Source organism: Phaseolus vulgaris, unplaced genomic scaffold, assembly GCF_000499845.2.
Source record: "Phaseolus vulgaris cultivar G19833 unplaced genomic scaffold, P. vulgaris v2.0 scaffold_32, whole genome shotgun sequence".
In the NCBI taxonomy this organism is placed as follows: Eukaryota; Viridiplantae; Streptophyta; class Magnoliopsida; order Fabales; family Fabaceae; genus Phaseolus; species Phaseolus vulgaris.
This window is the reverse complement of record NW_027174099.1, coordinates 118,862-135,162: the sequence shown is the minus strand read 5'-3', so window position 1 is coordinate 135,162 and position 16,301 is coordinate 118,862. Positions and strand designations below refer to the sequence as shown.

At 44.3% G+C, this 16,301-nt stretch overlaps 2 protein-coding genes across 2 annotated transcripts; both read right to left on the bottom strand.

Moving 5' to 3' along the window:
* Positions 1–9,410: 9,410 nt before the first annotated feature.
* Positions 9,411–10,382, bottom strand: LOC137817347 (uncharacterized). The gene has a single exon (XM_068620633.1). It carries the CDS (start codon positions 10,380–10,382, stop codon positions 9,411–9,413), a length of 972 nt encoding a protein of 323 aa, XP_068476734.1.
* A 4,085-nt stretch (positions 10,383–14,467) lies between these two features.
* LOC137817346 (uncharacterized) lies at positions 14,468–16,098 on the bottom strand. Its single transcript, XM_068620632.1, has 2 exons — positions 15,670–16,098; positions 14,468–15,565 (listed from the first exon to the last, which is right to left on the bottom strand). Exons 1-2 carry the CDS (start codon positions 16,096–16,098, stop codon positions 14,468–14,470), a joined length of 1,527 nt encoding a protein of 508 aa, XP_068476733.1.
* Positions 16,099–16,301: the final 203 nt, after the last annotated feature.

Here is a 16,301-nt window from a genome sequence, read left to right as displayed (position 1 = left end):
AAAATTCCTAACTCCACTTCAATCCATGTAAACTCCTCTTAAGTTTCTTTAATGCTTCCGCTCATTATCGCCTTCATCATTCATCTAAAGAAGAAATTACAAAGATCACTAATAGAAGAAGAGCGTTTTTCCATCATTTGGTATTCAGAGCTATGGTTGTAAGATCTTCTTCTATTTTTTTCTAAATTTCGTGTTGTTCATAATGTTCTTGATTGTCTTGAATGTTTACCGATTGATTTTGTGTTTTTTGTCTTTTTGTTCGGTTCAAATTAATTGTTCTTACTTCAACCTTCATGTATGTGCTTTTAGGTGTTCTTGTGTTCATGTTCATGTGTGCTTTTGAATTTTTTGAGTTTTCTTCAAATTTGTTCGGTGAAATTTTCATATAATTGAATCATTTTGATTTTATAATCATATATGTTTTGTCTAGAGTCATGTTTAGTCAAAATTTGTCATAAACTCCTTTAGTTGAACTTTTTGAAATTTTTTTTTCAAATATCTTCCTAGATTAGAGCTTTTGAGTGCTTTTGATTTTCATTTTTGAGTTCATAGATTGCTACTAGATCATTAGCCATTTTCTTTAAAGTTAGGTTTCCATTATCATCTTCTCCAAAATTCATTTTCGAAAATTCTCAAAAATTTTCAGAAAGTTTTTCGTGGTTCAAAAAGCGATTCCAGTGCTGTGTAGGTTAATCTGAACCTGTTTGGAGATCTCATTGGATATTTGGTGCGGACAGTGAATCCAGAGGTACGAATAGCATATCTGGTGCGATTTGTGTTGATTGTTCTTCATCTTCTGCTTCATTTTTCTTCTTCGGCTTCATTTTGAATCGGTGTGCGAAGATTGATCGAAGAATAGTAACGGTGCCAATCGGAGGTTAGTGATTTCCGATGACCTAAATCGGAATCGCGCATGGAGGTATTGGAAACGGAAGAATAGCAAACGGCAGAGGCGTTTTCCAGCGAAACCGGTGAACGGAAAAGACGATCGGAGAAATCTGTTTGAATCACGATCGAGTTGGTTTGGTGAATCGAAAATCGAAGAATTAAAACAGTGAATAATGAATTTATTCATGTAAGTTCTTCTTCCGCTTCACTTCTGATTCCGAAGATTTGTGATTCTGCTTTTGCGTTCATCTGGTTCTTCATTTCTTTTTGGAGCGATTTTGGAAATCTATGATTCGAATCGGTTTCTGTACTGGATTGTTAAAGCATTGAAGCAATTTGTTTTATTCGTCATTTTGTCCTGAGCAATTTGAACACTATTAAGTTCTTTTCGGTACAAATCGAGAATCGTGATTGAGACGTTGAACGAACAGATTTGTGATGGATTAATCAAAGAACAGGTGCGGCGTTCTCTAGTGACTAGAGTAGAGGAACGAAGAAACTGCATTCTATGATTGTGCACACAGCTTAGTCTTCTCAAACGCGGAACTGAAATTGAAGTGACTTTGAGAAGGTTAGTCATTCAATTGATTAAGGTTAGTCATTCAATTGATAAACATTGGTTTTCAAGAAATTAGCATGAAATGAGATGAAACTAATTTTATTGTGGTAGTTGCATGAATTTATAGTATATATTCGATAGATGAGTCTCTATAGTAGTGATAAACATTGGTTTCCAAGATATTAGCATGAAAAGAGTTGAAACTAGTTTTTTTTTTATGGTAGTTGCATGAATTTATTGATATATTTGATAGACGAGTCTCTATTGTAGTGATAAACATTGGTTTTCAAGAAATTAGCATGAAATGAGATGAAACTAGTTTTTTTGTGGTAGTTGCATGAATTTATAGTATATATTCAATAGATGAGTCTCTATAGTATTGATAGATATTGGTTTTCAAGAAATTAGCATGAAAATACTTGAAACTAGTTTTTTTTGTGGTAGTTGCATGAATATATTGTATATATTTCATAGACGAGTCTCTGTAGTAGTGATAAACATTGGTTTTCAAGAAATTAGCATGACATGAGATGTAACTAGTTTTTTTGTGGTAGTTGCATGAATATATAGTATATATTCGATAGATGAGTCTCCATAGTAGTGATAGATATTGGTTTTCAAGAAATTAGCATGAAAATACTTGAAACTAGTTTTTTTTGTGGTAGTTGCATGAATTTATTGATATATTTGATAGATGAGTCTCTAAAGTAGTGATAAACATTGGTTTTCAAGAAGTAAGCATCAAATGAGATGAAACTAGTTTTTTGAGGTAGTTGCATGAATTTATTGTATATATTTCATAGATGAGTCTCTACAGTAGTGATAGAGATTGGTTTTCAAGAAATTAGCATGAAAAGACTTGAAACTAGTTTTGTGTGTGGTAGTTGCATGAATTTATTGTTAAATTTTATAGATGTGTCTCTATTGTAGTGATAAACAATGGTTTTCAAGAAATTTGGATGAAAAGACTTGAAACTAGTTTTTATGTGGTAGTTGCATCAATTTATTGTATATATTTGATAGATGAGTCTTTAAATAGTTTATAACAGTGATAGATATTGGTTATCAAGATATTAGCATGAAAAGTCTCGAAACTAGTTTTTTTTTTGTAGTTGCATGAATTTATTGTATAAATTGATAGATGAGTGTCACTAGTAGTAATAAACATTAGTTTTCAAGCAATTAGGAAGAAAAGAGTTGAAACTAGTTTTTTTATGGTAGTTGCATGAATTTATTGATATATTTCATAGATGAGTCTCTACAGTAGTGATAGACATTGGTTTTCAAGAAATAAGCATGAAAAGAATTGAAACTAGTTTTTTTGTGGTAGTTGCATGCATTTATTGTATATATTTGATAAATGAGTCTCTATAGTAGTGATAGATATTGGTTTTCAAGAAATTAGCATGAAGAAAAGACTTAAAACTAGTGTTTTTGTGGTAGTTGCATTAATTTATTGTATGAGTCTCTATAGTAGTGATAAACATTGGTTTTCAAGATATTAGCATGAAAATACTTGAAACTAGTTTTTTTTTGTGGTAGTAGCATGAGTTTATTGATATATTTGATAGACGAGTCTCTATAGTAGTGATAAACATTGGTTTTCAAGAAATTAGCATGAAATGAGATGAAACTAGTTTTTTTGTGGTAGTTGCATGAATTTATCGTATATATTCGATAAATGAGTCTCTATAGCAGTGATAGATATTGGTTTTCAAGAAATTAGCATGAAATGAGATGAAACTAGTTTTTTTGTGGTAGTTGCATGAATATATTGTATGTATTCGATAGATGAGTCTCTATAGTAGTGATAGATATTGGTTTTCAAGAAATTAGCATGAAAATAGTTGAAACTAGGTTTTTTGTGGTAGTTGCATGAATATATTGTATATATTTGATAAATGTGTCTTTAGATAGTTTATAATAGTGATAGACATTGATTTATAAGAAATTACCATGAAAAGACTCGAAGCTAGTTTTTTTTTTATGTAGCAGCATGAATTTATTGTATAAATTTGATAGATGAGTCTCAGTAGTAGTGATAAACATTGGTTTTCAAGCAATTAGGAAGAAAAGAGTTGAAACTAGTTTTTTGGTGGTAGTTGCGTGAATTTATTGATATATTTCTTAGATGACTCTCTACAGTAGTGATAGACACTGGTTTTCAAGAAATTAGCATGAAAAGACATGAAACTAGTTTTTTTGTTGTAGTTGCATGCATTTATTGTATATATTTGATAGATAAGTCTCTACAGTAGTGATAGAGATTGGTTTTCAAGAAATTAGCATGAAAAGACTTGAAACTAGTTTTGTGTGTGGTAGTTGCATGAATTTATTGTTAAATTTGATAGATGTGTCTCTATAGTAGTGATAAAGATTTGTTTTCAAGAAATTAGCATGAAATGAGATGAAACTAGTTTTTTTGTTGTAGTTGCATGAATTTATTGTATATATTTCATAGATGAGTCTCTACAGTAGTGATAGAGATTGGTTTTCAAGAAATTAGCATGAAAAGACTTGAAACTAGTTTTTATGTGGTAGTTGCATCAATTTATTGTATATATTTGATATTTGCTGTTCCAATCTCGTGCCTTCCGCCCTGGACGGCTTTCCACTGTACTGGGTGAGGGAGACAAAAGCCCTAAAGTCCAGGCCTCTTAAGAGGTTGCCTTTGAATGACCAGGAAGCTTGTCGGATCTTGGCTGGGGCGGGGGGTTTTGACGCTGCCGCCTTGATAAGTCTGGAGTACAACGCTGAGGCCTTGGAGAAATATATATGTACGAGAGATTACCTTAAAACCTCCCATTCTTCGCCTTTACTGGATTTTCGCATGACTTATCTTGTGGTGCCTTCACCATGCTTTTCTCTTTTGGTGCAGGTTCGAAGATAAACCGACAACAAAGGTCGCAGCTGGCCCAGGCGTTGAGGTCCGAGAATAGGGCTTCATCATCAACCCTTTGTCTAATCTGCAGTTGTCACGAACTTTATCTGTAACCCTAACTCTTGATCTATACTTTGGTTTCGTCTAAGCGCTGCCCATTTTATTTTTGCATACTTGCGTCTACTTCTGCTTCCTCTGCCATGCTGCGTGCGTTACCTCCGGCACTCCCCTCCATTGTTTTTAAGAGGGTTTATTTTACCTGTACTGAGTGTCCACGCTTAAGGGGGGACCCGTTCTGGGTGCCCTTAGCGTGCCTAACACTAGGGACAAAGTCGCGCTTTGGTGCCCATACCCATGGAGAGGCCTGTATAACATAGCCGTGTCGTCCATGGAGTGTCTCAAACACCAAGGCAACGGGTTCCTTATCTCTTTGGTGCTCGGTGCCCACGCCTGAGGAGAGGCCTATTACAGCAGCGCCGTATCGTCCTCATGGTGTCTAAAAACACCAAGGCAAAGTGCTCCCAACTGATATCGGGGCTAGTTGTTCATACTTGAGGAGGGGGCGTCCCAAAGGAATCCCTTAACCCCTGCTTAAGAACTAAAACTCCCGGATTTTACCTTGTGTTGGACGTACCTGTCATCTTGACCTCTAGGCTAACGCACGTGTTCTTACTACTTGCTTTGGATTATGATGTCTGCTCCCTATTCGGCGATGCCTACGTTTGGCGACGCCTCACATTGGCGACCCTTTATCTTGGCGATGTTCCACCTTGGCGGCATCTCCTGTTGGCGACACCTTGCTTAGGCGATGCCTACGTTTGACGACGCCATCCTCTTGGCGACGCCTCATCTTGGTGACGCCGGACGCTGCCTTGAGTTTTTGTCTTTTATCTCTTTAACCTTTGGTCTTACACTTTGAGTGGGAGGAAAAAACTGAGACAAAGTTTTCTTGAACTTCTCTTTTACTTGGGTGACCTCATTAAAAAACCCCCGAGAGGGAAAAAGAGTGTCCCCTTTACAATTCATATTTCGTTACTCATAACTTAACTGAAATAAAATTTTTAATTGGGCGCATGCCAGCTGCGTGGAATGGGACCTCCTTCCAAAGTCTCTAGATCGTATGAACCATTCCCCTTGGTTTTGGTGACTCTGAAGGGTCCGGTCCATTTGGGAGATAACTTATTCTCTTGCTCATATGGGTGAGCATTCCTCATGACTAAGTCACCAACCTGGAAATGTCGGGGCTTCACCTTAGAGTTATACTGTCGCTCCACTCTTCTCTTTACTGCCTCGGCCTTTATTCTTGCTTCCTCCCTGGCTTCGTCTAGTAAGTCTAGGTTCACTCGCCTTTCTTCATTGGACTCTTCAGCCACAAAATTCTGGTAACGTGGCGAGCTTTCATGGATCTCGACTGGGATCATCGCGTCTGACCCATATATTAGACTGAAAGGCGTTTCCATGGTGGCGGATTGGGGTGTGGTGTTGTACGTCCATACAATCCTTGGCACTTCTTCTGCCCACGCCCCTTTAGCTTTCTCTAACCTTCTCTTCAGTCCTCTCAACAAAACTCTATTCGCTGACTCTACTTGTTCATTCGTCTGGGGGTGTTCGACTGATGCGAACACCTGCTTGATGCCTACCTCTGCGCACAGGTTTCTCAACTGTTGGCTTGCAAACTGGGTGCCATTGTCGGACACCAATCGCCTGGGCACACCGAAGCGACATACGATCTTTTTCCAGACAAAGTGTTGCACTTTGTGCGCAGTAATTTGGGCCACGGGCTCCGCCTCTATCCATTTGGTGAAGTATTCAATGGCGACGATCAGATACATCATCTGTTTTATCGCTAGTGGGAACGGGCCTAGGATGTCGATTCCCTAGGTATGAAAGGGCCATGGACTATATATGGATCTCAACTCTTCTGGCGGCGCCTTGTGCCAATCAGCATGCCTCTGACACTGCTTGCAACGCTGGGCGTGTCGCACCCAATCCTCTTTCACTATCGGCCAGTAGAAGCCGACCTGTACCACCTTAGAAGCTAAATACCTTCCCCCCATTATCCCAGTGCACTCTTCGCCGCTTACGCACGTCAGGATGGGGTGTGTGAACCCGTGTCTGAACAATATCCCGTCTACCAGGGTATATCTTGCAGCGTTCCTCTTAATCTTCTTGCCTTCTTCTGGTTCCGCTGGGAGAATCCCTTCTGCCAGGTATCGTCTGTATGGTGTCATCCAAGTGTCTCCCTCAGCTAAAGCATATATCTACGTATGCTTTCCTTCCTCAGGTGCTTTTGCGTATGTGCTGATGCGGGGTGTCTTCATCGTATCTTGAGTCAAAGAACGATGACTCCTTGGTCTCCCTCTCGCTGTACAAATATGGAGGACGTCCACCCTGTTATCTTCCACGAATTTTCGCGGAGCTTTGAGCATCTCTTGGATTACTGTCCTCTGTCTACCCCCCTTGCCTGAGCTGGCCAGCTTGGCAAGCAGGTCAGCTCTGGCATTCTGCTCTCTTGGGACATGTACTAGCTCAAAAGCGCTAAATGCTCCCTTCAGCAGCTGGACGTACCTTAAATACGCCGCCATTTGTGGGTCCTTAGCTTGAAATTCTCACGAGACTTGCCCTGTGATCAGCTGTGAATCACTCTTCACCAGGAGGTTCTGCGCACTCATCTCCTTGGCCAGGAGCATCCCTGCGATCAGTGCCTCGTACTCAGCCTGGTTATTGCTTGCTTTAAAAGCGAAACGCAAAGCTTGCTCGATCAGCACACCATTAGGTCCCTCCAAGACTATTCCTGCTCCACTTCCTTGTTGATTGGAGGAGCCATCGACTGAGAGCAACCACTGCGATCCTGACTCCACCTCTTGGTCGCCTTCGGGTGAGAGCTCTGCAACGAAATCCGCATATACCTGTCCTTTGATAGATCCTCTGGGCTCGTACTGGATGTCAAACTCTGGCAGCTCCACTGCCCAGCGAACCATCCTTCCAGCAACATCAGGTTTCTGCAGTACCTTCTAGATGGGGAGGTTCGTCATCACCATTACTGTAAAACTGTGAAAGTAGTGGCAGAGCCTCCTGGCCGAGAATACCACGACCAATGCTGCCTTTTCCAGCGACTGATACCTCATCTCCGGGCCTTGTAAGGCCTTACTCACAAAATAGATGGGCCTCTGTACTTGGTCCTGCTCCTGGACTAGCACACAACTGATGACCTGCTCTGTTACCGCAAAGTATAGTCGGAGGGGCACGGCTGCCACTGGTTTGCAAAGAACGGGTGGTGTCGCCAAGTACTCTTTCAACTTGATGAAAGCTGCTTCACACTCGTCGGTCCACGCAAAGCGACTATTTCTTTTGAGGCACTTGAAATAGGGGTGTCCCTTCTCTCCTCCTGTAGAAACGAACCTTGATAATGCTGCCATTCGCCCTGTCAGTTGTTGCACTTCCTTTACTGATGTCGGGCTCCTCATAGCGATGATGGCTGCGCACTTATCAGGGTTTGCTTCAATTCCTCTTTTTGTAAGCATGAAGCCTTAAAACTTTCCTGCCTCAACCCCAAAGACACACTTCTCAGGATTCAGCTTGAGGCGATATTTTGAGATGGTGGCAAACAACTCTTCCAGGTCTGTTGTATGTCGCCTCCTATCGCGCGAAGTTACCACCATGTCGTCTACATAGGCTTGCACGTTCCTTCCCAACATGGGCGCCAGGACCTTGTCCATTAACCTCTGATAGGTGGCGCCCGCATTCTTTAACCCAAACGGCTTCACTTTGTAGCAATAGCTACATGTCTCTGTCATGAACGCTGTTTTACCCTCGTCCCTCGGGTGCATCTTGATCTGGTTGTACCCCGAAAAAGCGTCCAAAAAGCTCAGCATCTCGCAACCCGAGTCACTATCCACCAGGGCGTTAATGCTGGGTAGTGGATATGAGTCCTTGGGGCACGCCTTGTTCAAGTCCGTGAAGTCCACACACATCCTCCACTTCCCGTTTGCTTTCTTCGCCAGAACAACGTTGGCCAGCCACTCGGGGTATTGGATTTCTCAGATGTGTTCGGCGCTCAACAACTTCTGTGTCTCTTCCCTCACCACGAGCCGCCTTTCTTCGTTAAACTTTCTCCTCCTCTGTCGCACAGGGCGGACCGTGGCGTCCATGCTAAGGTGGTGGCATAAAAAGTCAGGGTCGATGCCTGGCATGTCTGAGGCGGACCATGCGAAAGCATCTAAGTGACGTGAAATCACCTCCACCACTTCGTCCTGTTCTTCTTGGCTCAACAAACGCCCCAGCTTGAACGTTTTGCCGCCAATCTGTCTCTCCACCAAGTTGGCCGCTGGTTGGTCTCTGCTATCTTCCTTAGGGGGCGTCGCCCGGTAGTGATCTCCAGGCGTCGCCTCTTCTACGGGCGAAGCGTCGTCATGTCTCTCCTCTGTGCGCGCATCTGCTTTAGGCGTCGCCCTTACAGGTGCGGCCTCGCTAGGCGTTGACTCCGTAGGCATCGCCTCGTTCAAGGGCTCTACTTCCTTCACAGTGTCTAAACTCGGTGGACGTTCGAACACCATGAACACACCTCTCTTTGTCTTTAAACTGTTTTCGTAGCATTTTCGCGCTTCTTCCTGATCTGACTTGATGACAATCACCCTGCCATCTTCATCTTCATGTGGCGCGTGGAGGCTACTGCTCTCAGCCTATTCAACGCCGGTCTTCCCAACAGAATGTTGTAAGCCGAATTGGCGTTTACAACTAAGTATCGAATGCTTTCAGTACGTTAGGCCGCTCCATCTGTGAATGTCGTCCTCAACTTCAAGTAGCCACGTACTTCCACCTGGTTGTCAGCAAATCCATACAAGCACCCGGTGTAGGGCCTCAAAAGGTCGGGGGACAATCGTAGCTTGTTGAAGGTCGACCAGAACATAACATCTGCAGAACTTCCCTGGTCGATCAGCACCCTGTGCACCTTTCTTCCTGCTGTGACAACCGAAATGACCTCGGGGTCATTGTCGTGTGGGAAAACATCTCGTAGGTTCGCCCTCGTGAACACGAGGTCTGACTCCCACGGGTCGCCTGAGATCTTTTCATCAATCGAATTTACTCCTCTCTCGAAAAACCACCAGAAATGGTGTGGACTTCGCCATGAACCGGCATCTCGTGCGCTTGATCCTTCGCTGGTTCTGGCAGGGTCGCGGTTCTGGCGGGTTCAACGAGATAATCCTTCAAGAACCCGCTTTTTACTAACTCGTCCAACAGGTACCCCAGTGATAGGCAATTGTTGACGTGGTGACCGAAAGCTTCGTGGAACTCACACCAAGAGTCCTTGCGAGGCCCTAGCACCTTGTCAGTCTTCACCAGTTGCTTCAACCTTTCAGCTATATTAGGAACGTCGATTAGGTCCTTCAACTCCACCACAAAGTCATACCTCGTTGGTCTGGCCCTTTCTCTGGCCAGATGATTTCCTCCCGCTTGACCCCTGGGTTGGGGTTTTCTTGCCTCGTAGGGGCGTCTCCCTTCCTGCTTTTTCCTTCCCGTCGTGGTCTCGTTGACCCTGACGGGTTGAGCCTGTGTCTGTGCCCTCGGGCGTGAGGGTGCGACGCTCGTGCGCTTCTCACACACCTCTCCCTCAGAGGCAATATGCTCCACCACGCGACGCCTTATTTCAGCGAAGGTCCTGGGGCGATTGCGAATGATGGATTCGCAAAAGGGGCCAGGACACACGCCTTTCTTGAACGCGTACACGATCATGGGCTCTTCCTTAGTACCAACCTTTACTACTTGGGCCCCGAAACGGTTGATGTACTCCTTCAAAGTCTCACCCTGATACTGTTTCACGTCGAACAAATCATATGAAACGGGCGGTGGGGCCCTGTTCGCTAGGTATTGCTCCCAAAATAACTGCAATAGCTGCGGGAAGGAGGTGATATGGCCGTCTGGAAGGCTGATGAACCAATCCATGGCCATTCCCGTCAAGGTGCTCATAAAAAGCTTGCACCACACGGCATCGGAGCCGCCTACTAGCACCATCTGCGTGTGGAACGCAGTGAGATGTGCTTCAAGATCCTCCATCCCGGTGAAGATCACCTTGGGCCCTGTGAACGTGTTGGGGATCACTGCTTCCAGAATCTCCTGCGAGAATGGTGTGGAAAACTCCCTTGGTGGGGTGAGACGTTCGGCCTCATCTAGGTCACGTCGCCCTTGGTTATTGCCCAAACCACGGCGCAACTCCTCATTCATGCGATGGAGCTCTTCATTTCTCGCTTGGGAGGCCGCGAGATCCGCCTGCATACGTTCTTGCTCCGCCCTTGATTCTGCCATTTCCTCCTGCAGCCCCAGCAAAATGTCCATTACCTGCTGCATGGTCATTTCCTCACTCGTAGCGCGTGCGAAACCTTGTCTCGTGGCTCTCATGCTTGTTGTTACGGTGGCTTTGATAAACTCTCTGGAACTATCGGTCTGAAACCTGTGATGGGACTGATGTTTTAAATCGGCCCCACAGTGGGCGCCAAATGTTCCGGCAGGTTGACCTGGGTATGCCTTTCTGTGCCATCATCTGGAGCATCCTTGACTTGGGCGCTACTTCTTACTCTTAAGGTTTTTTGGCTAAGTTACTTATGCATGATACAACTCAGTGCATAGATGCCTTGGAGCGTGATCTCTTCTGGGTGGCGAGTTCGGGTGCCCTCGTACACACCTTCCCTGTGGTCTCGCCGGCCGCCTTCATGGTCTGCCCTACCTGCTTCACCGTATATGTTCAAGTAAGCTGGCTCCCGACCTCATCCTCTGGCCAGCTGGGAAATGACTATCTGCCTTCATCTTCGGCGATGTCCTTGTTTCGGCGATCTCTAATTACTTGGTCGCCTGGGTTCACACCTGGCGACTTCATCTTCAACCCGGTGACCGCCGGTTTAGGTATGCTGGAGATCGGAGCACGCCAACTTAACAACTGGCGACTACCCGAACCCCCTGACTTCTTTCCCTTCTGCCAGCCAGGTGTCCCATCCAACACGCCTATATAATAGCTCGATGCCACGTCATCACTTCCGACTACCAGGGCGGTACACCTACCTTTATTTTGGTACCTTTTATTTGCTTGCTTAATATTTCTTGGACCTCTTTCTAGTTGTCATAATCTAACTCCTTTTGGTGGGACTGTTTTATTCAATTACATTGTTTCTTGCTTTTGTTCTTTGACCTCTAATTTGGTGCTGGAATTTATTCTCCTTTGGTGCATAATTGAATGGAAACTTGACTTGGGTAAGGTCTAGTCTTTTGATAGGTGCTGGAATTGGAGAATTAAGACCTTCATTCTAAGGGGAAACAAAGCCAAGGCAGAATCAAGCTTTCTTGAAAAACACCACAAACACTTGGAGGGCCAACAAGCAAAGACAACAAGGAAGTGCATTTAGCAAAAAGAGGATCAACAAAAGGAGTTTTTCTGAATTTCCTTGCAACTTAATTTGTGTTAATTACCTCTTAATTATGTTATTAGACGATGAGTGTGTCTTCAAGGGCTCCAAGTGTCCAAGAAGCCTCACCTAGGGCCAACTAGTATAGAACTCTTTAATTAGCAATTGTTAATTGTTTTTAGTTGTTTCTATATTGCTTAATTAGTAACGCTTTGTATGTGTGGTTGTTTTAAGCTTTGTTAAAATCGTCTAGCTTTGTTAATTAGTTAGCATACATTGTTTTTCTTGCATTGAAAAAAAAAAAAAGTTTTGATTTCAACTTAATTGTGTTCTAATTAGTTTACTAAGAGGAAGTTTTGTGTGAAGACATTGAGGGATAGTTTTTGGCTAAGGCAAAGGCTTGGTACTTAAGTAGTCCTTAGTGACTCACCTCCCTTACCTGGAAAACTACCTTCTTTGACTTTCCTAAAATTGTTCAAGGTAAAACACTTATATACACAAAAACTTTAGCCATGTCTTCTCCTCACTCTCCAAGGTCTATTGAAAGTGAAGTAAAATCTATAAAATCTCTTTTAAAAGAAGTTTCACAAGCTGTGCAACTAATTTCTTTTAGACAATTGGAGAATGAGAATAAAATTAATGAATTGGCTAAATCCCAAGAAGAGAAATCCCAAAAATCACAAAAATCAAAGAAAACTCATACTCATGCATCTAGGAGTAATGAGTCTCTAGGGGAGGGAAGCCTTAGAATTAAGGACTATTACCAACCACCCCCTAAAAGGAATAGGCAAAGGGAGCAAGAGGGGCCAAGGGAAACTAGAGTAGACCTACCTCACTTCCATGGTAAGGAGAATGCAGAAACCTACCTAGATTGGGAGATGAAGGTAGAACAACTCTTTGCTTGCCATAGGGTGAGTGAAGAACGTAAGGTACCCCTAGCCACCCTTATCTTCCAAGGGAACGCCATGTATTGGTGGACCTCTCTTGAAAGAGAAAGGCATCTTCATAGGGAACCTCCCATTACATATTGGAATGACCTTAGGGGAGCCCTAAGACGCCGACACATACCTTCCTACTACCATAGGGAGTTGATGGACAAGCTCCAAAGACTCCAAGAAAAAAACATGAGTGTGGAAGAGTATAGACAAAAAATGGAGCTCTACATGATGAGAGCATCCATTAAAGAAGAGAAGGATACCACAATAGCTAGGTTCCTTAGTGGCCTATCGCTTGAGATAAGAGATAGAGTGGAGCTCTTACCTTACCAAGACTTGAATGACTTGGTTCAACTTTGCATTAAAGTTGAGCAACAAATCTTACGCAAAACGTCAAGTCAAAAGGTGAGCCCTTACTTTAACTTTTATCCCAAGAAGGGAGGGTAGTACATCAAAAGAAAAACCAAAAGAACCTACCAAACCTTTCACCAAAGAAACCTCCACCCCACCCATCCGAGCTAGAGATGTTAAGTGTTTCAAGTGCTATGGTAGAGGGTGATGGCAAATTTCATGAAGGTCTTCTTGAATCATGTAAGATATGGTGCGGAAGCTATGGATGTGTGGTGCAAGATCCTCCTAAGACTGGTGTTGATCTTGAAGGTGCATGATGTGTATGAAAATTGGGAGGTTTGGCCAACCCAAGGAGAGGTGAAGAATGTGAAGTTTAGAGCCTAGAGTTCTAGGGAGAAGCAAAGCTTGGCACAAAATGGCAGCATAACTTTACTCACAATAAACTTGAAAATACAAGGTGTAGGCTCCTCCTTTTATAGGCTAAGGAGGACCATAATGCAACCCTAATGCTAGCCAAATGAAATGTAAATGTGAAGCACATGGGTGCACATGGCACATGGGTGCACAAATGAGCACATGGGGAGGGGTGTGTCTAGTTTTTATGCTCACCCCCTCCATGGGCTTTCTAGACCGGCCTTGGTAAATTTAGAGGCTTTTTTAGAAACTCTAAGTTTACCTAGGTTGGTGTTTTAGGTGCCAAAATTAATTCTAAGAAAATTACAAATAAAGTTCCTATGCTAATTTTGACAAGAAATGAAAGTCTACTCTACACTAGAGTTTATGGCATTTGAACATGTAAAAGAACGTCTTCTTGGATCCTCTTGGCCATAACTCTATGGTTGGCCCAAATCTACCCTTTGGTGGGCTTGCATGTGGGCTTGTGCTTGGGCCTCTTCCATCAGAGGGGATGTTGGAAGAGGGCCAAGCACAACTTCACAAGAAAGACAAAAGCCAAGAAATGAGCATCCAAAGTCAAACCAAGAGCGTCTAGGGCTAAGGGAGGAGCGTCTAGCTCAAGGTGGAGAGCGTCTAGGCCAATGAAAGGAGCGTCTAGGACCAAATTGCTAAGCCCATGGCCAAGCGAATCCAAGCAGATTTGTTTATGCTACATGAAGGCCCATTAGGGGTAGCTTAGTATTAGTTGTGGTGTAAATAGCATAAACTTGATTCCATGAGACTTGACCTAGATTTGCTAAAGATTTGGTCACTTTCTAGAAGGATTCTCCACATGGCCATGTGCTCCATGTGATGTAAATTTGAATTTCATTTTGATTAGCATTAGGGTTGCATTATGGTCCTCTTTAGCCTATAAAAAGAGGAGCCTACACCTTGTAGTTTCAAGTTTATTGTGAGTAAAGTTATGCTGCCATTTTGTGCCAAGCTTTGCTTCTCCCTAGAATTCTAGGCTCTAAACTTCACATCCTTCACCTTTCCTTGGGCTGGCTGAACCTCCCAATATTCATACACACCAAGCACCTTCAAGATCAAAATCGTACAGGCAGCCCCCATAAGGCCTCAGCTGGTCAGGGGATAGTTGTAACTTCTCAAAAGTCGGCCAAAACATCACATATGCCGAACTTCCTTGATCGACCATCACTCGATGAACAATCCTTCCTACCGCGACGAGCGAGATCACGATAGGGTCATTGTCGTGAGGCACGACATCCCTAAGGTCGTCCTTTGTGAACGTCATGTCCACGTCGAGCGAGTGGTCTTCAAAAACCTCCACTGACATCACAGACCTTGCGTACTTCTTTCGCTGTGATGCGGTGCACCCGCCACCCGAGAATCCACCAGCTATGGTGTGGATCTCGCTGTGAATGGGTACCTCGTGATGCTGGCCCTCGCCACCCGCCGTTTGGGAGCCCGCTGACTGGCCCTCTCGCTTCTCAAGCAAGTAATCCTTCAAGAACCCACATTTAACCAACTCGGCGAGTTGGTACCCCAAAGCCAAACACGAGTTGAGAGAGTGGCCAAAGCTCTTGTGGAACTCACACCATGCGTCTGGTTTTGGTCCCAACACCTTGTTTGTTGTTTTCACAGATATTTTGAGCCTGGCAGCGATATTTGGGATGGCGGTCAGGTCCGCCAACCCCATCACGAATTCATACCTTGGCGGGCTATTAGCCTCTCTGGGCTTCCCCGACCCCTTCCCCTTACCTTTCTTTGGGTCATAAGGATGGCGCGTCCTCTGATACCTCTTTCCCGCCGCCGCCTCCATCACTCTCTGTGGCTGGATCCTTGTCTGAGCGCACGGCTTAGCTGGGGCCACATTTCCCCTCTCCTCGGAGACCTCGCTCTCAGCGGTGATGTGGGCCACGGCACGTCGCCGGATTTCAACGAACGTGGCGGGGTGACACCTGATGAGCGACTCACTAAAGGGCCCAGACAAAACCCCCTTTTTGAAGGCATGTACAAACATCTCTTCATCTTTACCTGGCAAGCGGACTATTTGAGCTCCGAATCTGTTCAAGAAATCCTTCAGGGACTCCCCCTGGTACTGCCTCACGTCGAACAAATCATAAGACACCAACGACGGTGCCTTATTCACTATGTACTGCTCAATGAACATCTTGGAAAACTGCTGAAACGTGGTACTGTGGCCGGTGGGCAAACTGACGACCAGTCTAGCGCTGTTCCACTGAGTGTGCTCATGAACACCTTACAGTAGACTGCGTCTGACACCCCCGAGAGAATCATCTGGGTGTGGAACGCCGTGAGATGAGCCTCAGGGTCCTCCACTCCGGTGAAAGACACCTTCACTGCCACTGTACTTGCCGGGACCACCGAGTCCATGATCTCTTGAGAAAATGGCATGGGAAAGCTACGCAGTGGGGATGAGGGTGCAGATCTGTCCCTAACCGCGCGCTCCTCCCGTTCTTGAAGAGCTTTACACAGCTCTTCGTTGATCCTGTTGAGCTCCTCATTCCTAGCTTGCGAAGCCATCAGTGCCTCGTGCATTCTTTCTTGTTCAGAACGTGATGCAACCACGTTCTCCTGCAATGTCCTCATCATATCCATCACCTGCGTCATAGACACAGCATCCTCATCTGTTGACGGCACGACTGAACTAGACCCCGTTGTCCTCATCCTTTCCCAGCAAGTTCAACAACTCAAAGAAACTCTGAACGAACAGTAAAACTTCGAAAACCGACTGCGACAACAAGCACTCGAACGGAAAACACCAACACTTCAACAAACTCGAACAGTGGTTGGGAATCACCTTTTATACGGCCCCACGGTGGGTGCCAGATGATCCTGCCGGTTGACCTAGCGCAAGAGCGTGGCCTCGT

Bases quoted from the DNA above. Each gene is read 5' to 3' on its own strand.
- LOC137817346 (XM_068620632.1), bottom strand. From the start codon at position 16,098: ATGAGGACAACGGGGTCTAGTTCAGTCGTGCCGTCAACAGATGAGGAT. The intron at 15,566-15,669 runs GTGTTCATGAGC...TTCATTGAGCAG, and splicing joins CAGACGCAGTCTACTGTAAG to TACATAGTGAATAAGGCACC.
- LOC137817347 (XM_068620633.1), bottom strand. From the start codon at position 10,382: ATGGAGGATCTTGAAGCACATCTCACTGCGTTCCACACGCAGATGGTG.